This window comes from Typopeltis vanoorti, chromosome 12 (genome assembly GCF_054136105.1).
Source record: "Typopeltis vanoorti isolate ZY-2024b chromosome 12, IOZ_Tvanoo_1.0, whole genome shotgun sequence".
Lineage (NCBI taxonomy): Eukaryota > Metazoa > Arthropoda > Arachnida > Uropygi > Thelyphonidae > Typopeltis > Typopeltis vanoorti.
Window position 1 is genome coordinate 46,325,772 of NC_143560.1, and position 27,369 is coordinate 46,353,140.

The 27,369-nt window shown below is 34.9% G+C and overlaps 1 protein-coding gene across 1 annotated transcript in view; it reads left to right on the forward strand.

Moving 5' to 3' along the window:
* Nucleotides 1-22,089, forward strand: part of LOC150100751 (uncharacterized) — a 161,138-nt gene extending 139,049 nt beyond the window's left edge. Inside the window, exons 8-9 of the mRNA XM_090401264.1 lie at nucleotides 4,269-4,378; nucleotides 19,937-22,089. Of these exons, the coding sequence (XP_090257390.1) occupies nucleotides 4,269-4,378; nucleotides 19,937-20,063 (237 nt within the window). The 3' untranslated portion in view covers nucleotides 20,064-22,089. The remainder of the gene's footprint in view (nucleotides 1-4,268; nucleotides 4,379-19,936) is intronic.
* Nucleotides 22,090-27,369: the final 5,280 nt, after the last annotated feature.

A 27,369-nucleotide genomic window follows, 5' to 3' on the forward strand; every position in this document is an offset into this window, starting at 1 on the left:
CACAATTTTGTGTTTTTTCCTCATGAAGAAAGATGTTTGTTCTATCCATACCTCAGCTCAACAGTCAAGATTGAATCTTTTTTTGGCCTGACACTTCCTCTAGCTGTTCCTGGCACTAACATATCATTTCTATTCATAGTGAAGAATTTATGGAGACACAATACACATGTTGGAATAATTACTTTACTTATCATTAAGAAAGTAACATTTGACTTTTTGACCTCTGTATTGAGGTCATCATCAGGAAAACATACATATGTACAGGATACAAGCTACATGACACTATACTATACAAAAGTAAGATGAATCTAAATGTTGGTTAATCATTTACCCTAGCCTGACCTCTGGTGGAAAAAATAAACTACATTAACAATTTCTAAAGTCCTCTCATATTAAGATTTTCTTCTCTTTGGGGATGCTATACAGGTTGAAGATGGATTCTCCAAATTCTTGGATATGATGTTTAATCATTTCACAGGCTTCTTTGAATATTCTTTCAAACCAGGTTTTTGCGGTATAGAGACTTCGTGCCTTTCCAGTCAATTTTGTGACATGCTTGGAGTGCATGTTCTGACAGGCCTGTTTTACCATAGTGGAGGTATTTAATGTGGCATTTGTGTTCATCTTTTTCTAATTGGGATGGTGTGTCCTGTTTCTCCTGTGTAAGGTGGGTTACAGGTACATTGAATTTTGTAGACCCCTGAGTTGGCAAGGTATGGAAGAGGATCTTTGGAAGAGTTAAGCAAATTTCTTAAATTTGCTGGTGGTTTGAAGGTTGTCTTAATATTGTATTTAAGTAGTGTTCTATTTTTTTCTGAACTGCCCCTAATGTATGGTATGGCATTCTTGTAATATTTTTTGCATTTTTATGGAGAGTCTTGTGAACTGTTTTTTTTTTTTTTTTTTTTTTTTGTAACCATTTTTTACAAATGTTTGGTTAATAATTATTTCAAATTTTTGCTTCAGAATTGGAGCAAATTGTTAGAGCTCTGTGTTTGAGGGTGCTGATGACTCCTAGTTTTTGTGTTGGACGGTAGTATGAATTTTTATGTATTTTGGCCTGTGTGTGTGGGTTTGCTGTAGACTGGGAAGGAGAGGCAGCCTGAGGGAAGACGTGTGACAAGTGAAGAAAATGAAGTCTAGAAAAGGAAGAGAGTTGTAGTTTTTGATCTCAATGGTGAATTGGAATGTATTTAATGTTTTGCAGCCGTGGTGCCAAATGGCAAGAATATCATCAACATATCTGAGCCAGACGTTGGGCTTTAGGCTGGCCGAATCTAGAGCTTGTTGCTTGAAGTCTTCCATGTAAAAGTTAGCTATTGGGGGGGGAGAGTGGTGAGCCCATGGCCATACTTTCTTTTTGTAAGTAAAATTTTTGCTAGGTGAAATACCTGGGCCAGAATACTTGGACAAAGAGGGCCGTGATATCGGGTAAAAATATGTTCTGTAAGAGAAGAATAGTATCATTGATCACGACATTAGTGAAAAGGGCAGTTATGTCAGATCTTCGTCGTTGAGTGTGATGTTTCTAATTTTGTTTATGAAGTGGTGTGTATTTTTTTATGTAGGCGGGGGAATGACCTACCAACTCCTTGAGTGTAGCCACTAGTTTCTTGGCTAAGTGATAATTGGGGCTGCCAATTCCTTCAACTATCAGTTGTAGTGGTGTGTTTGTTTTCTGTATTTTTGGCAGGTCATAAATTCTGGGAGTGTAGGCATAGTGCGATATTAGTTTTTTGGTTGTTTTCTCTGACCATGTGATCACTGATTTGATTAATTTTGTTGTTTTCTTTTTGATGCGGTTTGTAGTTCACCATTTGGTATGTGTTGTGGTTCAAATACCAATAGGTTCATTTTTTTTCCAGGTAAGCTGTCACCTGATCAATGACAACAGTAGCATTGTTTTTATAATAATGATGTCTCAGTTATTTTTTAAAGATTTAAGCGCCAATTCTTCTGCTCTGGTTAGGTTGCAACTAAGTATTTGATTATTAGAGTTTAATCTGTACAGTATTTCCACTCATATTTTGTCGACTATATTAGAGGGGAGGGATTTTAAATTCTCTCAATATGATAAATAAAATCTAATCTGTTAACTGACCTTGGTGCAATTGCATAATTTAGGCCTTTTTTCAAGAGCAAGAGCTCTCCTTCATTAAGGTTGATTTGTTGATAACTTGCCATGGTTCGTTGGTGGTTGGTTGCTCTTAACTTCGCTTATAGGTGATTGGCTGCTCTTTGTATTGTTGGTTTGTAATTGGCTGTTCATCTGGGTATAGTGTCCGGATTGTCTGTTTCTTTCTTGTTTTAGTGCTTGAAACTTCGCTATTAGTTTTTCTTTGTTCTTAAGTAACATGTGCTTTGCCGAGTCATCTGTAATCCTCTCTAGAATATTCCAAATATCAGGATTTATGTAGCTCAATAACTCTAATTTTTGTTGTAAAACGTCGACTTGGGTAACTGCTAGATTTTTGTGAGCCTTGTGGATTTGTTCTCTCAACAAAGCTTTTTCCAAGTGGGCGTAAACATGGAGCACTTTGGCTAAGTAAACTTCTTTTTTTAGCTTAATGCAGTTCAGTATCAAGTTGCTATCTCTACAATGTTTTAGAAAGGCTAGCCAATTAATTAGATTTACCATAGTGGCTACATTGCTTGTGGGTCAAATCTCTATGGATTATGACAATTCTTTCTTTTAAGGTTACACGGTGGTCAGCATTCATAAAGAATTTATGGAGACACAACACACGTCGGAATAATTACTCATCATTAAGAAAGTAAGATTCGACATTTCAACCTCTGTATTGAGGTCATCTTCAGGAAAACATACACATGTACTGAATTTTATTTTATTCGTGTGGGGTTTCCTCCATTCCTTGACCACCCCTTAGGACTGATTAAGCCCTCCTAATGAGGGATTAAGTGCTATATCCTATGACTGTAACCTGTGTGTACATGGGGCTGGTTTGCCTGCTTGCAGGATGAAACACCCCAGATAAACTGGGGGGGGGGACCCTGCTGTCTAAGACCGGCTAACTTGGCTATGGCTGAGAAAGATCCTTAAGCTCCTCACGTCATCATTTCTATGGCATCCTCACCCTCCAGAAAACTTGGAATGCTTTTGGAATCTAGATACTAACTCTGTACCAATCCCAAATCCCAACTTTAGAATACTGCTATCACATTTGGGATAGTTTACCCAAAACATCTCTTAAAATTCTTGATACTCTCCAAAACAGGAACTGATGAGTCTTGCAGCTTGTCACTTTCTGCATTGTATCTTTTCTAGGCACATTTTAAATTAAACTTGCAAATTATATTCTTGTTTAATTATTTATCCAAGTGTAAGCAAAGTCTGTGTGTGGAGTATCTTCACAACTAGGCTACTTGTATGTAGAGACACACACACAGATATATATATATATAAACCAGCTGCTCCCATACATATTTCATTCATTCTCTCTGTGTTCTCTGGAACCTTCCTTTTGAAGTATTCTTCAAAAATCCTCCAGATCCCTTTTCTCTTAAACCTTGGCCCACATAACATCCATTTGTTATAAGTTTTATATCTTGTGTATGTGGGAATGATAAAAACTGAGTTTAAATCAGCAATAAGAGTGGGACAAAAGAACAGACTTACACACTGGCCTGGTTGGTAAGTGGTTAGTGTATCCACTCTTCAGCCAACAGGTTTCCAGTTCAAATCCTACTGTGGGTGTGGATGTTTGTAATTGTCTTTAGGTGAGAGATGAACTTTATCACCCAGTGTAAGACCATCTCCCTGCTTGCTGAAGGCATGAAGAGGCTTGAAAAAGTTCCACATTTGCTCTCTAGAGCAAGATTTTTTGGACTGTGTAAAAATAAATGGAAAAATACAAAAAATATATAAAATTAATTCTAAAAAATGAAAAAAAAATTCTTTGGCTACTACCCACAATAATAAATGTACTATATGTCTATAGAAGCCTTTAATTGGTGGAAGCAGGAAAAAAAAAAAAAAAAAAAAAGAAGAAATAATTTTGCCAATAAGCATACAGCAAAAGATGCCTGTCTTTATCAGTATTACCTGAAAATTGACATTTTATGAAAAATTTATATGTGCGATTACCATGTTTGAAATTAGCAAATAGAAATTACTAAAGAAAAGATCAAATATTTATGACAATAAGACCATATGCAGGCCTGTGTGATCCTTGAATCTATTTCCCAACATGGTTTTTTTTTAACTTATTTTTAATTATGAGTAATGTATATTAACTCATCACTTTCAGCTTAGCCAGCTAAATTTCAATGAGGATTTAAAGGAAATACACATTAAGAACTTCTGTAGACATCTCTGGATTAAGGCAAGCAATGCAGTCAGAACACAAGGATCATTACGGTTAGTATTATATTCTTTATGCCAAGGTAGGAATATACATTTGAGGATAAATTATTAAAATATGTGTCTTAGGGATTGTAAGGCAAAGTTACTTGTACCATATTTATTTATTTAAATTATTTAAATTTTAGATTAATTTTTATTTAAAAATTAATAGGTTCTGTAACAAAAAAAGGGAGGGTGGGTTACTTGCATTCCTTGCTGAAAATGCTTCATTGAGATTGGCACTAAATCATTTTCATAGAATAGCAGATATCTGCTGTATAGTTAAATGATTTAGAGCCACTGATTTTAATATTATTACCTTTATCACTATTTCTTGATGTGTGTCCTCAAGGAATGCAGAGGATGCTATGAAAGTACTATTACATAATTAGGTTTACACTATTACTAGCTCTCAGCATTTTTTTTTTTTTTCCAGTTTAAATTGTTATTTGTCAGGTCTCCAATTTATTTGATTTTTGATAATTTCAGTTTTCTATGCCACTATGTTGAAAGATTTTCACTTGGTTATACTATAAATTAAAGATGCTAAGAAATTATATTCTTGGTTTTATTCTTTATTGAAGTATAAGCTGACAAAGTTTGTATGTGAAGTAACTTCGTTATTGTGCGACTTGTATATAGAGGCTAATGACTTCCCATCAGTTGCCTGGGTATCCCATAATACAATGCACATATAATTACAGACAAGTATAATACTATGCATTATGGGAAGTGCCACTTTATTGGGGTCTCATCAGTGGGAACCAGACTCAGAAGTGATATCAAGGTTAAAGTAATGCAGAAGTCATATTTCCATATAAAAGTGGTTAAAGGTGTCGCACCTTATTACTAAAATACTCTGGATTAGAGATAGATGTTGAAAGCTTTTCCACTTGGTTATACTATAAATTAAAGATGCCAAGAAATTATATCCTTGATCCAAGTATAAGCAAACAAAGTTTGCACGTGAAGTAACTTCATGACTAGGCAACTCGTGTATACAGGCTAATAATGACTTCACACCGCTTGCCTTAGTATCCCATAATGTAAAGCACATATCCTTACAGACAAGTATAATGCTATGCATTATGGGAAGGACCACTACCCAGACCAGTTTCAACCTATATTGAGGTCTCATGATTTTAATCCAGAGTATTTTAGTAATAAAGTGTGACACCTTTCGACTACTTTTATATAGAAATATGACTTCTGCATTACTTCAACCTTGGTACCACTTCTGGGTCTGGCTCCCACTGATAAGACCTCAATACAGGTTGAAACCAGTCTGAGTAGTGGCCCTTCCCATAATGTTATGCATTATGGGAAGGGCCACCACTGCATAAGGATATGTGTGTTGCATTATGGGATACTAAGGCAATCGATGTGAAGTTGAAATAGGTTCTGTAACAAAGCCTCTATATATAAGTAGCCCAGTCATGAAGTTACTTCATGCGCAAACTTTGTTTGCTTACATTTGGATAATGGATGAATCCAAGAATATAATTTCTTGGCATCTTTAATTTATGGCACTACTAATTACATCATTCACCTGATTCTTGGTCTTTCTCCAGTTAACAAACAGTCATCTTTCCTCTCTCATTCTGTTTAAGATGACCATACTACGTTAGTTTTGCTTGTACATTATCGAATGCTAATGTTGTCAGATCCCTTTATAATATGTTCATTTTTAATATGATTATGGCATTAACGTTATCTGTTCACTTGTCAGTTTCCCTCAGAAATCTCATCTGTGGTCCCTAGCCTTTGATTAATTGTTTTATTTCCAACACAGTTTGAGATCTGAGATGTTTAAGTTGGTTTGAATTTGTGGACCAAAACTGTGAAAATAGAAAACTTTAGCTGCATTTTGAATGAAGAGCCTACAGAACAAGTAAAATATTTCAACTATTTATGTGCAGTTTTTAGTGAAGATGGCAAGCTAAATCAGGAAATAGACAACAGAATAAGCAAAGCTGGTATAGTGGAGAGCCAGTTAAATAAATTGATATGGAATAAGAGAGAAATTAGCCAAAATGCTAAACTAGCAGTATACAAGACAGTGTTCAAACTCATTTTAAGTTATGGATCTGAGATTTGGGTTAGAAATAAAGCACTTGATCAAAGATTAGAAACCACAGATGTGAGAGTTCTTAGAAAAATTAAGGGCCTGAATAGATGGCATCACTGGCCTAATCATATGAAAAATGAAGACATTTGAAAGGCGAACTTGATATTATTTGCATTCAAGAATGTGTGAGCAGGGCTAATACCTTAGGTGGTAAAGTCGCTTAAATAGAATGGGAGAGGAAAGGTTAGCAAAACAGGTATTCGTGGCAGAAAAAAGACCCAGAGGAAGACCAAGGTCTAGGTGGATTGATTCAGTCAGAAATGTCTTAGAAGAATGAGATGTTGGATACAACAATATTGGAGGGCTCACAAGTAATAGATTAGGAGGAACATTGCCGATAGGAGATCATTAATATTGTAATCATGCGCTGTCATGAACACCCCTTGAGGGTACATATCAGGAAATTGATGATGATGAAGTAGGTTTGAATGCTGTCTTGTATACAATTAGTATAGTGTGTCGGTTAATTTATTTCATATTAAGCTAGCTTCCCACCATACCTGTTTTGTTATTTTGCTATCTGCTTCAAACTTTGTTATTTGCTGTCTTCAGTAAAATTGTACTCAGAATGTTTTTACTTGTTCTACAGGGTGGCCCATAAGTCAAGAAGGGGCTTAAAGATTTTTATCTATTAATTATTTTTATTTTATTTGTTTATTTATTTTTTGTTATAATGAAATCCAGAATTAACGTGGTGATTTTTTAAAAAAATTAATTATGAGTTATTCACATTTTAATCCCCTTCGTGACTTATGGGCCACCCTGTGTGTATTGAGAACAGAGTTGATGTTTTTTTATTATGTTTCTGCTTGTTTTCATGGTTTTTTAACTTCTTATTGCTAATTTTCATAACTTACAGCAGCTATTTGATTTAGTTATAAAGAGTCATGAGGACTTTTTAATGGATTCACTTAGGAGTATAACCACCTGCATAAATTAAAAATTGTGTGTAATATCTTAGATTTTGATATCATGTATAATGGCAGTTTTTCCTTTCATAATGTGATCCATTGGCCAAGTGGGTAAATGTACCTGCTCTCCAACCAACAAGCTGTTCGAATTCTGCCATGTACTTGGATGTTTCCCATTGTCTTCGGAGGGGGGGGGGGATGAATTTCATCACCTGGTATGAGACTGCTTCCGTGTTTATTGGAGGCTTAAAGTTCCATGTTTCCAAGCTATGCAAAAAAATAAAAATAAAATAAATAATAAAATCTTTAGCTTACCCATGGTAACCAGTGTACTACAGTCTTATAACCTTATCGACTTAGTTTGACTTGCTTATGAATTGTAATAAACTACTGAAATCCTTACCCCCCCCCATAGACACAGTTCTTTTCTAAAGGAAATGCCATTTTGAGCTCTAATGAACTTAAATATAAACCTTTGTGATATTCCCATAAATTCTTGAACATATGTCTTAAAGTACAAATCTGGTCCTGATTGACATATCAGATTGTCCTTCATCAAGTTTCACTTACACAATTTTTTGTAACTTTTTAAAGTATGCTTACATAAATCTTACCTAGAACACTCATTAGAAAAATTCCACATTGTTTGACTTCCTTTGTTTATAGATGAGCTCAAAAAGCAATATTTTAGTGTTTCCAGAATATCGTGCGCCTTCATGATATTTTGGGAACTTTTGTTACTTTTTGAACCTCTTTCACTTTTTTGCCCTCATTCTTTAATATTTTTTATGGTTGGATCTATCTCTAAATGCTGCTTGACCCTGATTCTTTTTAAAACATTTCATACATATTTTTCTTTAAAATATGAAACTTGTTTTACCTTGCTCAAAACTAAGTAGTGATAATCACCGTATACTCTTGAATCCTGAACCAGTCTGAAGCTGTCACTGTCAACAGTAATATAATAACTTTGTGTGTGTGAGAGTGAATTTATGCACATCTTTATTTTTAATACTGAATAGAAATACAGCAATTACTCTTATTATAAGCTTGACTCGGAGTGCTTAAGGGCCAAAGCTAAATAACTGAGAAGAGACCTCCACATAGCCTTTAAAGGAATGTGGAGAACTGATCAGGGCTTCTGACCTAATGTCCAATCCTCACCTTCTAGTGGTACACCCTGTTAGGCAATTTGGGATTTAGCCGACCGAATTGTATTTTTATTGGTTTAAACCAAAATAAATAAAATTATGGTACATGACAGAATTTCATGTCGGCTGGGGCGTCGTCGCCCGGTTAAACAAAGCCCCGTTATTTCCGCCAAGGAACCAAGGCAAACAGTGACAAGTCAGCTATTGGAACAAATCCTAAAATCCACCCCAACTCAATATCACCAGAGTTCAAGATCAGTACTGTCAACATAAGAAGCCTGAATGGCAAAGAAATGGAGCTAGCTGAAGAATTAGATAAGTACCAGATCGACATAATAGGAGTGACTGAAACAAAAAAGGCAAAAACTGGTGAGATCTTTCTGAGCAATAAATACAAAATTTTATGTTCAGGCAATGACAATCAAGAAAAAGAAGGAGTAGCCATAGTATTCAACACTAAATACGAGGCTAATCTGCTTAAATGGCAGACAGTCTCAAGTAGAGTGATGTGGGCAAATATCAGAATGGGGAACTGAACAATGAAACTTATTTCTGGCTTTGGTCTCATGGAAGGTTCTACTAAGGTAGAAGTGGAGGAATTTTTTGAGGCTCTAGAGAAAGCAACTGATACAATGAAAAATGAAAAGTTGGTTCTTCTTGGGGATCTAAATAGCTGAGTAGGAAATGATTGTCAGACATACAAAAATATATTGGGAAAATTTGGAGAAAAGAGTGAAGCTAATAATAATGGCAAATACCTGTTTGATTTCTGTTCAGGACATCGACTGGTTATTACTAACGCAATGTTCACATAAAAATGTGCACACATTCACATGGAGAGAAGAGGCAAGGAATAAGAAAAGTCTCATTGACAATGCTATTGTTGATAGCAATGTTTTCTCCCTGGTGCAGGACACCACAGTGTACAGAGGATTTGAAATTGGAAGTGATCACCATTCAGTCTTGAGCAGAATAAAATTGAATTTCATATTGAAAAGAAGAGCATGTAAGAAAGTTTTAAAGTGAATAAAAGTTGAGCAGCTCTCAGATGTGAGCTGCAGACTAAAATACACAAACATGATTGAACAAAAATGAAAAAGTTTGAGAACAGGAGCCAAACCTTGGAGATTCAGCAGAAGCATGTGCAGTGAGGTTGTCTATAAGGATAGAAAAATCAGAACTCCATGGTGGACACAGGAAGTTAAAGAGACAGTGAAAGAAATGAAGAAAGCATATCAAAAGTTCATGGCAAATAAGTCAGCTTGTGCTCTTAGAGAATACTATTATTATTATTATTATTATTACATGACTCATCGAGGGAGGGCACTGAATCCACAAATCTCTGTCTCCACCACTCAATCCAACTACAATGAACCATCCTATTTTCATCATCTACATCAATGCCATCTACCGTCGACCACCACGTAGTATTTTCATAGACAATCACAAACATCCATGCCCATTGCGGTGTTTAAACCCGCAGCCTTTTGGCTGGTGAGCGGATATGCTAACCACTTGGCCAGCCAACCTGGTTGGCCGAGTGATTAGCCCAGACCCTGAGAATACAGAGCTGAACAAAAGCAAATGGAAGAATTTGGTAAGAACATAGAAAATAAATATCAAGAAGGTGGCAAGATATTCTGGAGGTTGTTCAAGAAGCTCAGAAATGGAAGGAAGAGTGCTGTAAAAAGAATTAGAGATGATAAAGGTGACATGAAAACAGGAGAAAAAGATATCCTTGAACTGTGGAGTAATTACTTTGAAACATTGTTAAATGAAACAAACAATGATGACAGCACAGTGGTAAAAAACACTGACCAGGCATGCAGTCAGCAATACATATTCATACTTGAAGTAGAAAAAGCCATCAAAAGCCTGAAATGTGGGAAGGCAGCAGGATTAGATGATATTCGACCAGAAATGCTCAAGTGTGGAGGTATAAAAGTCTTACAGTGGCTGCACTGCATAGTTCAGAAGGCCTGGACAGCAGGACGAATTACAGATGATTGCAGTAGAGCAATCACAGTACCCATATATAAAAAGGGAAATAAAACAATGTGAGAATTACAGAGGTATTTCTCTACTGAGTGTTCCTGGTAAGATATATGCAATTATACTTGAGAAATGATTGAGAAGAATTGTGGAAGAGAAGCTTGGTGAAGAACATGCTGGATTCAGGTCAAATAGAGGTTGTCATGATCAGATTTTCACTTGACAACAGATAGTTGAGAAATAATGGTAATATAATAAAGATCTGTATTTAAGTTTTGTAGATCTGGAAAAGGCATATGACAAAATGCCAAGATAGAATCTATTTGAAACACTACAGTTATATGGTGTCAATGGGGTCTCAAATAGGCTTTATTTGAGTCAGCAGTTAGAATTGAAGGAAGTACAGGAAGGTGGTTTAATGTTAAATCTGGTGTCCAACAAGGATGTACATTATCCCTCTGTTATTCATTATCTATATGGATTGCTTTATGAAGGAAAGTGATATTAAACCTGATATCAGAATTGGAGATGTTAATCTCAGTTCATTGCTTTATGAAGATGATGTTATACTTCGAAATAAATCTGTTACAATTCTGCAAGATTCCGTAACTAAAGTGAATAACTGTTGTAATAGATATGGTATGAAGGTCAGCAATAACAAGACAAAGACAATGAAAATAGGCAGAATTTTTAGTAAAGATGGTAAATTAAATATGGAAATTGACAAGAGAATCAACAAAGGTGGTATGGTAGAAAATGAATTGAATAAATTTATATGGAATAATAGAGAAATTAGCCAAAACATTAAATTAGCTGTATACAAGACAGTATTCAAGCCAATTTTAACTTATCGATCGAGAACTGGGTCAGAAGTGAAACGCCTAACCAAAGACTAGAGACTGCAGATATGAGAGTCCTGAGAAAGATTAATGGCAAACACATGGCATCAATGGCAATATCATATTAAAAATGAGGATATTAGGAAGGAACTTGACATTGTCAGCATGCAGGAATGTGTTAGCAGAGCTAATCTCAGGTGGTATGGTCACTTAAACAGAATGAAGAGGAAAGAATAGCAAAACAAGTGTTCTCTGCCAGGTTAGCAGAAAAAGATCCAGAGGAAGACCAAGATATAGGTGGATTGTTACAGTAAAAAGTACCTTAAAATATAGAAATATAAGATCTGATAATCTTGGAGTCTTGACAGGTAACAGATTGATTTGGAGGAAAATTGTAGATAGGAAGTTAATAATGATGTAATTTTTCATGTGGCACTATCATATCCTGTACAACTCTTGAGGGTATATATCAGGAATTTGATAGTGATGTGAGAATTACAGATTAATTTCTATAATGAGACTGTCATGTAAAATTTTTTCAAGCATAAGAATAAGAGAAAAAATTGTGGAAGAGAAACTTGGTAATGAACAAGTTGAAGTCAGGCTAAATAGGGATTGTCAAGATCAGAATTTCGCTATACATCAAGTAGTTCAGAAATTATGGGAGTAACAAGGATGACAAAGTTACAACAGAGAAGTGTGCAGAATGCTACAGTTTTAAATTATATGTAGTCAGTAGTGTGTATTTAGGTTGTAAGTCAGCTATTATAACTGAGGGAACAAGAGAATCGTTTGTTGTAAATTCGGACACTTTTCTTCACATTGTGAAGAAAAGTGTCATTAAACCCAAAATCATCAGGGAAGATAGTTTACTCATCTTTTTACTTTATGCAGGTTATGTTATATTCCTAAATAAAACCAGTAGAAGTCTTCAGGATTTTGTAACTAAATTAAATAATTGTGGTAACAAATTCAACATGAAAATCTGCAATAAAAAAGACAAAAAGCTATGAAAATAGGCAGTCCAGAAAACTTCACCTGCATTCCTAATGAGAAAACTGATAGAAAAAAGTTCAGCCCTTTAGGCACCATTTTTAGTACCTAAATAGTTAAAATAGAATTAAGACCCATTAAATGTGAAAATAGATTATAGAATAAAAAGCAGAGCTGATTTGGTTAGATGAATAAAGTTATATAAAATAAGGGAGTACACGCGATTAGCCTAGTGCAGTGGTGGCAAACCTTTTTATACACCAAAAATTTGGTGTGCCAAAAATTTACAAATCGAGTTGCTGACGTGCCGGGCAGTTTTTAATAGGGGAAAAATTAATAGAAAATTGATCTAACTTAATGTATTTATTTATAATATATATATTTATTTATAATTTTATAAATAATATTTTATTTTATTTATAATGTTATTCAGTGTAAAATTGATTATTGTATTATTAAATTGATTTTCATTATGTTGGTTTGGAAAAAAAAACAGTAGTGAGAAAAATATTTATGCATTGTAACTCACCATCAAAGTTAGCTGAGCAAGGGAAGCACCAGAAGGATGTTAACTTGTCGGCAAAACGCTTACCATATTTACTCGAAAATAACTCGCCCTCGCGTATAACTGGCACCGCTGATTTTACTTTATGAAAAAAGACATTAAAAAATGTTGCATATGCCTCCCACGCGAAAAATGTTAAAACATGTTCACGTGGAGGCGACAGTAATTCGCTCCCTGCAGTTAACAACATGCCCTTCCCAACAGCCATTATACTGCAGATGCAAGAAAAACAAGTAGTTTTATTGTATCCCTGATTAAGGTATGGAGGCTTTTGCAGTCTGTGTAATATATTTCTCAACAAATAGTGCAATTAGAGACAGCTGGAATAAAAACGGCGCTAACTAATGAATCACATGTCCCCTCTCACAGAAACTATGCTGTATAGACTCAAGCGAAACCATATGTTGCACCAGAAACACAGTATCTAACTAAAAACTCTTGTCCAATTTTTCAATTACACGAAATAAGTGTTTGTTTTATTGCATTTGAAATTCTCGATGTCATTATGACAGATCACAAAAGCTAACTTCAAATAAAATTCTACCACAAATTGAAATATGCCATATAATGCATGTGTGAGTTCCTGTGCCAGCTCAATGCAAACAAGCAGCAATAAAATTCAACCAAGGGTTGAAACTTTGTGCGAGTTGAGCCTGCCGGTAATGAGAAGTCAGAACGATAAATGACACCCCATCGTGAATGTGTTAAACTAAGAAATGTATAGTGAATGTTGTTATGACAGTTTCACATGTTATGGAATTCGGTTGAAGAGAATTAGCATTTCAACTCAACAAAAGCCTTTGTCTTTGGGTCATGCGACCTTTTGTTCATACTGCACCAATCATATGCACATCTTCATAGCGTGTACGTATTGTAACAATTAAAAAAAAAGTTGAATAATTTATAAGCGTATAAAAGGATATCACCTGTAAATCGTTGACTTGCCAGCAAAATTCTCGGACATGCCACCTCTGGCACACGTGCCATAGGTTCGCCATCTATGGCCTAGTGGCTATGCGCTTCGCAACCATATGCCTGGGAAAGAAGTGTCCTGGGTTCGATTTCTGTCGCCGACGTGAGGAGCTTAAAGATCTTACTCAGACATAGCCAAGTTAGCTGGTCTTGGGTGTGGACGGCAGGGGTTTCTCCTCCCGGAAGCAGGCAAACCGGCCCCGTGAACACACACAATTACAGCTATAGAATATACCGGGAGGCATAGGACTAGTCACCTTAACCTAGGGACAGGTACGACTTAGAAGGACTCAAGATAGCTTTGTATTAGGCCAGTAGGCCTAACACATAGAAGGGAGAAGAAGAAGAAGAAAATAAGAGAGAAATTAGCCAAACATTAACTAGCAGCATAAGACCATGTTCAAACCAATTTTAACTCATGAATCAGAGTTGAGTTAGAAATGAAATAGCTGATCAAATAATAGCCTTTGATCAGCTGTGAAAAAAACTGGGGAGTAGATAAACAGATGGCACACCAGTAGCATATTGCTGCCATTGATGCTGCATATTGCTACTACATGTCTCCTTTGCCATGGAACAACCTTCACTTAACACTTCATGGGTTGATGTCCTCTGCTATTGCAAGGATACCAAACAAATAGGTTGACTCCATGTCCTTTTCTCTTCCTTTCCATGGTTTGACTACTGCTTCAGTTCTCCTGATCCAAGCACCTGCTCAGACAAACAGGAATGAAGGCCTTCATTGCTCATCCCATTCAAAATCCCAAACCACCATCCAGGCCTTGACTCTCAAATAGTGCCAACACAGTACAAGGGGACAGGGGACAAAAAAAAAAAAAAAAAAAAAAAAAACTCAGCATACCAGAAGTGGCAAGATCAAAGAACCATCAACAAATCCAAAACAGATTTTGAAATGGCCAAATGAAACTGCAAACTCACCTCTGTCCAAATGACAGTTGCGCCTTCTGGTCCCTTTCCCAGGCCATTGGATGCAACTTTGTCAATGTTTTCACCATTTTCATATCAATATGGTACAATAGCCACCTCACCAAAAGACAAGACTTAATAGCATCTCTCTTCTCTTCCAGTTCCTGCATTGTTGACCAAGGCAAAGTTCCTCCACTTTACCACCAATAATCTTCTTTCAGAAAGAAATCTGAAGAATCCTTAATAACCTGAACACAAACACAGCATCTGGTCCTAATGGTATCACATCTATTGTGTTAAAAGCTTGTGCCCCAAAAGTAATACCTTTCCTGTATTGCCTCTTCAATTTATTCTATTCAACTTGCATGTATAGCATGTTCAATTTATTCTATTCAACTTGCATGTTCCACATCCAGCCCATTCCAAAGAAAGGGAATAAAAGTCAGCTAACAAATTACCTCCAGTTGCTCTCACTTCTGTTCTCTCTAAAACTGTTGAGGTCATCAACAGATCACTTCAGCAGTATGGATTCTGCCACTCTTGATACTCAGCTGTTTGCAGCACTCAATGATATCTGGTCTCAAGCCATGGAAAAAATTCAGAGAAGCTCATGTAACTGACATTTCAAACACATTTGATCAGGTTTTTTCACAGGTGCCTATTTTGTAAATTGACATTTTATGATCTGCCTCTCATCCTTTTCACCTGGATTGTAAACTTTATTCACTATGACTCATGGTGAATGGTTTCCACTCCTAAGATTTCCCCAATGCTGGAGTATTCCAGTGTTCTGTACTTTCACTCATTCTCTTCCTCCTGTATATAATGCTCTCATAGACTTCAACTCCTATTCCATGGCTTTTCAGATGACATTATAATCAATTCATCTTTTTCACTTGACAAACCTTGCAGTGCTCAATTGTTAGAATACTGAAGATCCACCATGATTGTCTTGAACTCCAATCTCCTAGCCATATTTCAATGGAGCAAGGACAATGTAGACTTCAATGTCACTAAAACTCAATCCTGTCTGATCTCTTGCAAGAAAGAGGTCCCTTACCTTCAACAATACCCAGATATCCAAACATGATCAGATTTCCTCTCTTTGACTGATCTACACCTCCGGTCTTTCCTGGCACAAACACATCTGAACCATAGCTTCTACAGCTACCAAAAAACTGTTTACTTTCTTCCCCAAAGACACTACATCATACCTATGAGGGTGGTCTGAAAAGTTCTCGGACTCGACCATAGATGGCAACACTATTGGCAAGATTTTTTTTTCCCCCTAAGTTGGCACATCTGTCATAAGCATCCATGTGAAATTGCAAGTCATTCTATCAAGTAGTTTGTTTTATACAGCTGTCTGAAGCAAAAGTGTTGTCTATCCTTTGAAATGGATAAAATTGAGTATCGTGTGGTTATAAAATTCTTTGTAAAAGAAGGTTTAGCACCAAAAGAAATTCATTCAAAGTTTATGGGCACTCTTCTCCTTTGTTTTCAACAATTAAGAAATGAGCTGCTGAGTTTAAATGTGGCCGTACCAGCCTTGAAGATGATCCACATGAAGGACATCCGAAAAGTGTAACAATACCAGAAATCATTGATCAAGTGCACAATATGGTATTGGATGACCAGCGAGTCAAAGTGCATGAAATTGCTGAGACTATAGGCATTTCAAAAGAACTTATAGGATATATTTTGCATGAAGAATTGCAATGAAAAAGCTTTGTGCAAGATGGGTGCTGCACTTGCTCATAGCAGATCAAAAACGCACTCGCATGAAAATATTTGAACAGTGCTTGGAGCATTTTAACAAGATTAAAACTGATTTTGTGTGTCGATTTATTACTCAATGAGAATTGGATTCATCGTTACATACCAGAATCCAAACAGCAGTCAAAACATTGGAAGAAGCCGGTTTTTTAGTGCCAAAGGAGACAAAGTCAGTTCCATCAGCAGGAAAGGTCATGGCATCGGTGTTTTGGGATGCTAAAGGCATTTTGCTTATTAATTATCTTGAAAAGGGTAAAACAATAACCAGGGAATATTATTCCGATCTTTTAACCAGACTAGACGAAAAAATTCATGAGAGAAGACCTGGTTTGCAGAAGAAAAAATCATCTTTCATCAGGACAATGCACTTGCCCACAAAGGTGTTTTGGCAAATGGAAAATTAAGGGATCTGCACTATGAATTATTGGAACATCCACACTGTTCCCAAGATTTGACTCCTTCTGACTTCTGTCTCTTCCCAAAACTAAAACTCTTCCACGCTGGTCGGCGTTTTTCTTCGAATCAAGAGGTGATTGCAGCTGTAGAAATTTTGCAGATCTTACTGAGAACCACTACAAGGATGGGATAATGATGCTGGAGCATAACTGGAATAAATTGTTTTAGTCTTAAGGAAGACTAAATGAAAAATAAAAATTACTTTGAAATTATAAATCTTTTTTCATTGTTATGCCGAGAACTTTTCAGACCACCCTCGCAACTATACAAATCCAAAATCTGTCCAACCATGGAATATTGCTTTCATATTTGTAGTGGTGCACCAAAATCCTCTAAGATTGCTTGACACTATCCAAACAAGGACAGTCCAGTTAATTAATGATTTCTTCTCACAGATCCACTTCAGTTCAATATTTGATGCCAGGATAGCAAGAAAGAACCAGGGTAAAACTAAGATCCAGGCAGATTGATGCAGTTAGAAGGCCACCCTAGAAGACCAAAATATACGATCTGATTGTATTGAAGTCCTGGCAATAACAGATTAATAGAAAGGAAAACTGCTGTCAGGCAGCTAGTAATAATGTATGTTTAATCATGCAGTACTATCATAGTATCCTATGTACCCCTTGAGACATATCAGGAATATGATGATGATCCTATTTTCATTAGCCATAAAGGCTGTCAATCTTCAGAGCACTGATACAAAAAACTGAAACAAACAAAAAAAGCATGATATCATATATTCACATGATGGATGAGTAAATAAATAAGTTACAAATTTTAAATTAAATCTTCCTATTTTAGATATATTTCATATTCTTGATATAGCCATAGAATTGTTCTTTTTAAGATTCAGTCAGTGAGCAATTCTACATACGCATTTAAACAGTCACTTGATTTTAAAATAAATGATGCAGTGTCATTTAGTACCATGGGATTTCATTTTCTCAACATGTTGTAATTAAGTAGTGAACCGGTACTTCCTTCTTGTGAGAGAAAATGAAAATGGAGAAAAAATTTCTCTCATCATGCCATATAAATTTATTTCATTGGATTTACAACTTACACTTTTGCTTATTCTGCCCTCAGTTTATAAATTTAATTTGCCATCTTCATGAGCCTCCTTAGCTCAGTCTGTTTTAATAATGCCCTTTGGTTGAAAAAAAAACTTGGGTTGAAATCCAGTCTGGGAGAGGAAGCTTTATTGTGGCCATTCAGTTGAGGATAAGTTAGCTGGTTTGATGGACATGGCAGTTTTTCATCTTGCAAAGTAGGCAAACCTGACAGCATAATACACTATGCAAATTGTTATTCATTCTCACATCTAGGCAGCAGTTACATCCTGTTCCAACTTTACTTTTTTGTTGTCAGCTGCATTCTCTTATGCCTCAAAAAATTCTTCCACTTCTTCCATAGAATTTTCTATATGACCATAGGCACAAATAAGTATCATTTTCTAGTTCCCCATTCCATTATTTATCCACATCACTCTACTTGATATTGTCTACTATTGAAGAAGATTATCTTTGTATTTAATGTTGAAGCTGCTCTTTCTTTTCCATGATACACCTTTGTAGGGCAATGCACATGGATATACTCAGGTAAGAGAGAATGTGAGGTATGTTTTTTTTTATGCATTTCTCCATGGATCATTAGGTTCAGTTGGGTGGCAAATTTCATGTTCATCTAATGTTACTCGGTAGCATAAAGCATAGTCACCTTGCAAAAAAGTTTTTAACACACTCTTGTATTGCAGACCACAGTGAAGAATCACTATTGACAATACTATGACTTTTCTTTTTGTGTGTATATGCTCTTGTTATGTGAGTTTATGAACATTTCTGTGTTGGAACATACCATCAGCAGTCATTTTCTAAGCAGAAATCTTTCGAATACTGATTATCATCCCTGCTCTTTTCATTCATCAAATTTTTCCAATTCCAATATCCCCATTTCGAGTATCTACTTCTTTCTATAGCCCTCAATGAAATTATAGGAATAAGTCTTATTTTGAAATTTGTTCATATCACTATGCTGAAATTGGCTTCCATTCCAAAAGTTTATCCTGATGTTTAGGGTTAAACACTGTAGGTAGTACTCCTTCCTTCCCCTGATCACTATTATCTGAATATGGCACTTCATTTAGAAATATTTCACCTATTTTTTTTTTCTTCTTCATTGGTAACATCAGTTTATGATGGCATGGTATTTCTCTAATTTCTCTGCTATCTTTTTTTTTCATTGATGTTTTCTATTCTGATTGTGCTTATCTTTATTCTATTGCAGTTGTTTAACTTTTTGTTGATTACCTGAAACAGGAACGTTATATAACTGGCAGCACCTCCACCTGGCATTATATCTAGTTAAATCATGTACCATCATTATGATGTAATGTGTATGTTTCATCCCCATATAAAATACACTTTGGTGAGTTAAGTTCCAAATTTCCAGCACTTTTCCTTTGTTTAGCATCCAAAGGGGTAGCTATTAAAGACACATATCATGAGAAGATCAGGATTGGACATAGGGTCCATAGCTGTCAGTTCTCTGCATTCCTATTACAAATGCAGAGAACTGACTTAACTCTGACCCTTTAAGTGATAATAAGCTGTGTGTGTGTGTGTGTGTGTGTGTGTGTGTGTGTGTGTGTGTGTGTGTGTGTGTGTGTGTGTGTGTGTGTGTGTGTGTTGATAAACAGGGTAAAAGTGTGTTTCAACCTATCAGTTAAATTCTCTCACAGTGATAGCTATAGGTTTTTCTTTATTGGAATATTGCAGTGAATATGCATAACAAAATTTTTAACTTTGACAATACCTTACATTTTTTAATGCATAATTATTTATATTAATATTTTGTTTTATAGAAGTGCTAGTGAACATCTTCCAGTAACATTACTTAAGAGAATTCTGAATCATGTAGACACTGTGGATATAAATATTTGCACCTCATTTGCTGAGAAGATGAAACCTGGAATATGTAAAGGTGTATAATTTAATCAAAGCATAAACAAGAGAAAATTTTACTCATCTCTTGCTTTTTCCTGTAAATAACAAACTTTCTTGATATATTTAAAGTAACAATGTCAAAAGTAGATGAGTTTCATGTGATTACTTTGATTTCTTCTGCTCTTTTTTTTGCTCTAGAGCAGAATTTGTGGATTAGCTATTCATATCTCATTTATGTATGTACCGATACTAATGTATTATAGGTGGAATTCATATTAAAAAAATGAGGTTGAATTTTATATATATATATATATCAGTGGTATCGTGTGCCCATTTTGGTTGGGTGTGCTGTTGTGTGGGTTATGCAACCTGTGCTACAAATTTCATGTCAATTTGACTGTATGCATGGGCGTCTGCAGAAAATTTTCCGGGGACGGGGGGGACAGGCAAAGCTTGGAGACAAATGAAGGGTACAGAGGAAAAACAACTTCAGTCCAATTTTTGTGAATTCAACCTAATGCTGCCATCTGTTGGGGATTAAAGGAAGGTTTCATCTCATAAATACGACTTTCTGCATAAACAACCTCAGTCCAGACAAATGAACGGAGAATATTTCTTAAACTTGGGAAGAACACCCTCAGCCCGAGCGGTTGTATGGAAAAATAACTTCGGTCCAATCACATCAACTATTATCACTATTGCATCAGCCATTATTTTGTTATCAGTGGTTTGTTGAATCACTACCAGTTTTAATTATAGTTTTACTGTTTTGGTTTTACGAGTATTTTAATTGTATTTTAATAATAAAAAGTAGTGTGAAAATGATAAGTGATTATTCTAATAGTTCTAATGAAAGTGAAGCTGATACTAAAGAAAAACTCGCAAAGAAACGAAAAAAAGACAGGTAGGACTAGAGATGTAATGAAAATTCTTTACGCAACAACGCACGAAGTTGGTCCTGACTGTTTATGTAAAAGGTATCGTTGTTTCGAAACTATTCCTGATGCTGAACGAAAAAGAATCATTTATGATTTTAACTTATTAGGGAACTATAATGACCAAAACTCTTATTTAAGTGAACTAATTACAATCCTTCCCATAATGAGAAAGCGTCCTAGAAAAGGAGTTGATGCGAGGGTGAACACGGCTTCATTTGCTTTTTGTGTCAGATTACTGCAAGGCGGCGATGAGGGGAATAGCGAAGATGTTAGAATTTGCTGTAAAGCATTTATTTCTTTGCATGGTATATCTGAAGAATGAGTGAAAAGGATTAAAAACTTTGATAAATATTGGTCAGTCACCTACAGATGGGCATGGTAAACACCTAAACAGACCCCACAAAATTTCAGAAGAGACTAAGAACAAAGTTAACAGTTTTATTAAAAGTCTGAGGGGACGAAAATCCCATTATTCGCTAAAAGAAACCCAAAAATTATACCTTTCAGAGGATTTGAATATTTCAAAAGTTCATTTAATGTACATACAAAATAATCCAGAAAATAAAGTATCTTATGAAACATTCTGAGGAATTTTTGAAAATAACTTCAATATCTCTTTTGGTTATCCTAGAAAGGATACATGTAGCAGGTGTGACCTCTTAAAGGGGAAAATTTCCGTTTTGGAAGAAAAAATTAAATCTTGTGCTGATTTAGATGCTTTGAAAGAAATCACAAACCATAAAAAGCAAAAAGACACACAGTATAAGGTACATTTGACAAAAGCAAAACATTTTTATTCTTTAAAGAGACTTTATCGCAAACGTTCACTTAAAAATTCAGCTCTTGAAGCTGTCGCGATGGATTTTCAAAAAAAATTTGCTTTGTCCAAATATTACAACTAACGATGTATTCTACAAACGTCAACTTAACTTCATAAGCTTTAACATCCATATTCTTTCAAATTCACGATCTGTATTTTATATACTTACGGTGAATCAGTTGCAAAGAAAGGAGCAGATGATGTTTGTTCAATGTTATTCCATTTCGTGTACAACATTTTGCCCTTAGATGTTAAAGAACTTGTAATCTTTTGTGACTCATGTGCTGGTCAAAATAAAAATTTTACTGTTTTTTGAATGCTTCACTTTTTAGTAACAAAAAAAGAAAGATTTGATGTTGTAAAGATAATATTTCCTATTAGAGGGCATTCTTACTTAGAATGTGATAAAAATATGGGGTTGCTAAATTAAAAATCTTACACTGAAACTCCTGACGACTGGAGAGAAGTTTTACGTATCAGTCAAGATAAACCTATACCTTTTGAAGTAATTGACTACGGAAAGGATTTTGATGTCCAAAATTGGACAGATCATTTATCGCCTTCGTATAAAGCGAAATGCCCTTTTCCCACGAGACCAATTCGTATGCTGCAAATTTTAAAGGACAAAAAACCTACAGCAATATTTTACAAGTCGGCTTATTCTGGGGCGTATGAAAGTGCATCTATTGTAAAGAAAACTATAAAGAATCAGAAGAATAAAAAAATAAATAAAGAGAAATTGCGCTACAGAGCTTATACACTGCCAAAGTACCCATGAAGTTAGCGAAGTATAACGACCTACTCCACTTGTCTCAATTTTTAGAGTGGCCAAATTCAAAAAAATTTTACAAAGACTTGCTGTATAATGATGCTCCAGAGGGTGGCGATGACGACAACGTTGATGACCATCCAACAGATGATTGAAATAAATGATTATTTTAAAATACAATATTTTAACTACTTAAATTTTTATTACTTTTTACCATATTTCATTTTTATGTATTATTGCTTACTTAATAAAAGAAGCACTTACCAACCTTTGTTAGTATAATAATTCCCTTAGTACCTATTATCTTTAAAACAAGGGATGCGATCTGATCATTATTTATAAATTAAATAATTAATTAATTAAAAAATCAGATATTACCAATCCGATTAATAAAAAAATGTGCATAACAACCATTTTTTTATATAGGCACCAACTTAGCCGGAATTTACCGGGGGAAAAACCACTTCAGTCTGGCCATTTCGGCAAAAAGGCCATTATTTGCTATTTGTTTTTTAATTTTTAAGTACTATTTAAATTAATTATGCTTAATATACATGAATGTACCATATCTATTATTTTTTTATTTTGTTATGCTATGTTTACTTGCATTTTGACAACAAGGAAAATTTAATTACATTTTTTTCGGAAGTCAATATCGTGGACTGAAGTTGTTTTTCCCCTGCACCCTTCAAATAATTACATCAATAAACATCTTTTAGCATTTTATGATGTAATGATTTGTTGATGTAAACTATAAATACATTATTTTCATTTTATATTGATTTTAATTATCTTTAATTCTTCGGGAAAAAAAGTATTCGGAATTAATACAGTTTTTAGCACAATTTCATAATAAAAAAATTGACCTGCATATTTTATTAAAAATCAACTAATTAATCCCAAAATCCTAAATCAAATTATTTCAGTTTAAAAGCAAAAAAAAAAATCATAAAACTAACAAGTAAAATAATATTAAATTACATACACTTACCTTTTAAAAATGTATTTTTCTATTTAAATTTGTTTCACTATAAATTTACAATTCACACTTCACTCAGTGATTCGCTAAACATAGAGGGAAAACGAACACTATTCGCTGTTCACAACAGTAATGAACATTTTTTTCACAAATCAGAAAAAGATGAACCAAAAACAGGAACACGTGCTTTATTGTTGCAATAAAACGTATTCTATGGCTACCTGGCATTGGGCCAAAACAGGCCAACCCATAATAAAATTTTAAGACAGGAAAAGCGTCCTATGGTCAAGGGTGTAAGGTTACATATCTCAATCACTTTTACGATTATAATTTGTTGAATTTTTTACTCGCTCCCAGGGGGGGATTCCCCTGTTGTCCCCCCCCCCTGCAGATGCACATGACTGTATGATTGCATTTTTATCGATGTATGAAAGTTTTGAGAGCGTATAGTGCATCAGCACTTATCTTAATTGATTCAATGCAATTAATTGCAGGATAACTTTGAATACTTCTGCAGTGGGGGAATAATCAATTTGTTTTAGGATTTATTAGAAAACAACAATGAAGGAGAATGCTATATTTGAAATACTCAAAGATGAAAATATGTGAACCATCATTTATAAGATGTGAGAATTGGAAATGAAAGGAAAAAATAAGTGTGAGTAGAAATACTTTTGTTAATGCTAAAAGAATTATTAATAATTAACATTTGTGATATGCGTCTCCTATAAGTTGCTGGGTAGAGTGAATAGCACGAGCCTATAAAGTCTAGACATGAATAAGTGAATTTATGATGGCATAATTAAAAAAAAAAAAAACTTACAAGGAGACAGAGTATGGCAGAAATAAATATGGTTTCATGGAGCAGCCAGTCATTTCGTAAAATTTGATGACCATGTTATGTGTATTTCTCTGGTTTGTGTATACAGCAATCCCTTGATCAGTTCGCCTAATGTGTTCTTTAAAACAGGCGCATTAATTGAACACGCACTAATCGAATATAATAACCTATGAGAAAAAGTATAATTCGTTCCTCAAATTTCTTTTTTGAACCTTAATTTTTTTATAAAAGAATTAAGGTATATCTCAGGGCCTAGTTAAAGGAAAACCATGAAGCTGAAAGACAATAAAATGTATTCAGAATATAAATTTTATTATTCTACTTCTTAACAAAGAATTGAGCTAATGTAGTTTGGTGGGCATTTTGTTTCTCTTTTTCATACAATCAACGGTATGGCCCTATTGCCTCTTCTGCAAATTTTATTGCTTCTCTCTTCATCAGCCTCTAAGCATTGCTGTTTAAAAACTTCGATTGTACAAAAAATATTTTCAAATTACTTCTGTGAAATCTCTTTTGGCTGACTATCAGTGGTTAAATTTTCTTCATATTTTTCTGGATCTTCCCCTGTGCATCTAAATTTAGCAGGTTAAAATCACTCAATTCTTCAGAATGATTTTAATTAACTCTTGGACGTTATCAATTGAAAGGGAGAAAGAAATGAAGGACATACGAATTGGTCGCCACACGAAATCACGTGCTTTATAGATAAAATTTTCCAACTGTTATACAAGCAAAATAATTACCACTTTAAAAACTACAATGATCATAAAAGAGAAGTTAATTTTCCAACATGTAATAATAAACAACTCATCCCAGACAGGGCCAGTCCGAGAGTATCTGATGCCCCTAAGCAAAGCAAGTTTAGGCGCCCCTATACATTGTCTCTCTATATATATTTTGTCATACGCACACAAGCACACGTACACCTACACATGTGGCTCTCTTAGGCGATTGCCTAGGTTCTCCTAATGGTAAAACCGGCCCTGATCCCAGAAGATGGATTGATTACCCTATTATCAGAATAGATTCTCCTTTTTGTGACATGCCCATAAGTGTCGAAGGGCCTCGAGTCTGTGGGCATACTATAGCAGACGACATAAATTTTGGCGATAAAAATTTGGAACATAGTGTACATGGAAGTAGTGTAGTATGTTATTAAAAATAACTTTGTAAAATGTTTTAAATCGTTAACTAAATTATTTCATTCTGGTGAGTGATTTTTTAAAATAGTTAGCCATAAAAATGTATAGATAGAAAATTTTAAAAATCTGTAACATTTATTTTTAAGATGTATATAGTGCACTAATTGAATTTGGGTATTGAAAAAAAATGACGCATTAATCGAGGGAATACTGTATTTCGCTCCTCTTCCAAGAATTTTCTTTGGTTTACTGAGACTCAGAGTACATAATGTCCGATCATTATTGGAATTATCCACACTTTCGGGAATCCTACATTCATTAGTTGTTTTTTTTTAGTATCAGCGGTTCGTCTGTCTTATTAATTTCACATCTGCTGGTATTTTTTTTGTAGATCAACAACGTCTTATAACACACAGAATATTCATTTTTAATTCAGGAAGAGATATTTTTTACCGTCTGTTGTTTCCGAAGACTAGAATTAAAATGCCTGTATACCGTTAAAAAACTTTGCAACCTTAACAGATGCTATACTGCATAGCAAAAGAAACATTTAGGTTTTTTTCTCCTAACACCCACTTTTAAATTTTCATTTCCAGAAAACGTGTAACGCTGTTTGTAATACAGCCATCATACAGAAAGCACTCAACTCATGACAAGTGACAATGTTCAATTGGATTGGTTGACACAATAACCAATCACAGATGCTAGGCGCTGGGTGAGCTCAAAATGTGAGCTCACCTAGCCTTGCCTGCTCAGCAGCATAAAAATACTACAACGCAAAGAATTTGACCAGCTGTGCCCTCTTTACATATTTTCAAAGAGTGCAAAGGTGTATGCATTTTGAAAGCATACCCAAGCTATTAAAGTGAATGTGAAATATGAAAGCAATGTTTACGTGTCGAAAAGTGCCCTCTTCACGAAGCACTAATGCTTCATTATCCTTGTGCAGAGGGCAATGAAGCATTAGAGTATTATGTTCAATTTTAGGAATCGCAAAGTCTGCAAACAATTAGGGGAGTCTTTAATGGGAATAAATGCAAAAATATAATATCGGTGATACTGATATTTCGTGGATGAGCATTGCACACCTGGCACACCCGGAATATTTGCCCCTGATTATTATTATTATTACGGGCAACTCCAGGGAGTGCTTAGACTCATTGAGGGAGGCCCCAAATCATATTCATCACAACTATTCAACATTCATACAGTATCTATCATACCTAGCCTTAAAATCATTCACTGTCACAGCATCCACCACAGACTCTGGTAGCCCATTCCACTCATTCACCACTCTAAAAGTAAAGAACCCAGCTCTAACACTCTTACTAACCACACTTTTGCCCAGTTTCCATAGATGTCCCCTAGTCCTCCCACAACTGATATATATATATATATATGTTAAGTGTTGCTGCTACTTTCTCTAGTTTTAACAGATTGAAGGTAAGCATAGAGAAGATATAGATGCTTTGTTGTGTTGACATTTATGGAAGTGTTCAGAGCAGAACAAATATGGTTATTTTTCCAGTTACACCAATGTTATATTTCATTTACCTTTTTTATGCTGATTAGTAAGGGAAACAGATTCATTTCCAGATGATAACTCAATTTTTTTTTTACTGAAAAAATACCAAAACATATCTTTTCTAGTTATCAGGAAAGACTCGCTTGATAAATGTGCTTCAATAACAATAATTAATTTACAAAATTAAAATAATTTACCATAAAGTGACTACAGAGACCTACTATGAAAGCCATTGGCTAAATATATTCCTCATGTATGCTAGTCAATTAGACTGACTCCTAGCTTAACTTACCTTTGAACTTCAAAATTAATTGACAGCGAGAGAGAGAATTTCTTT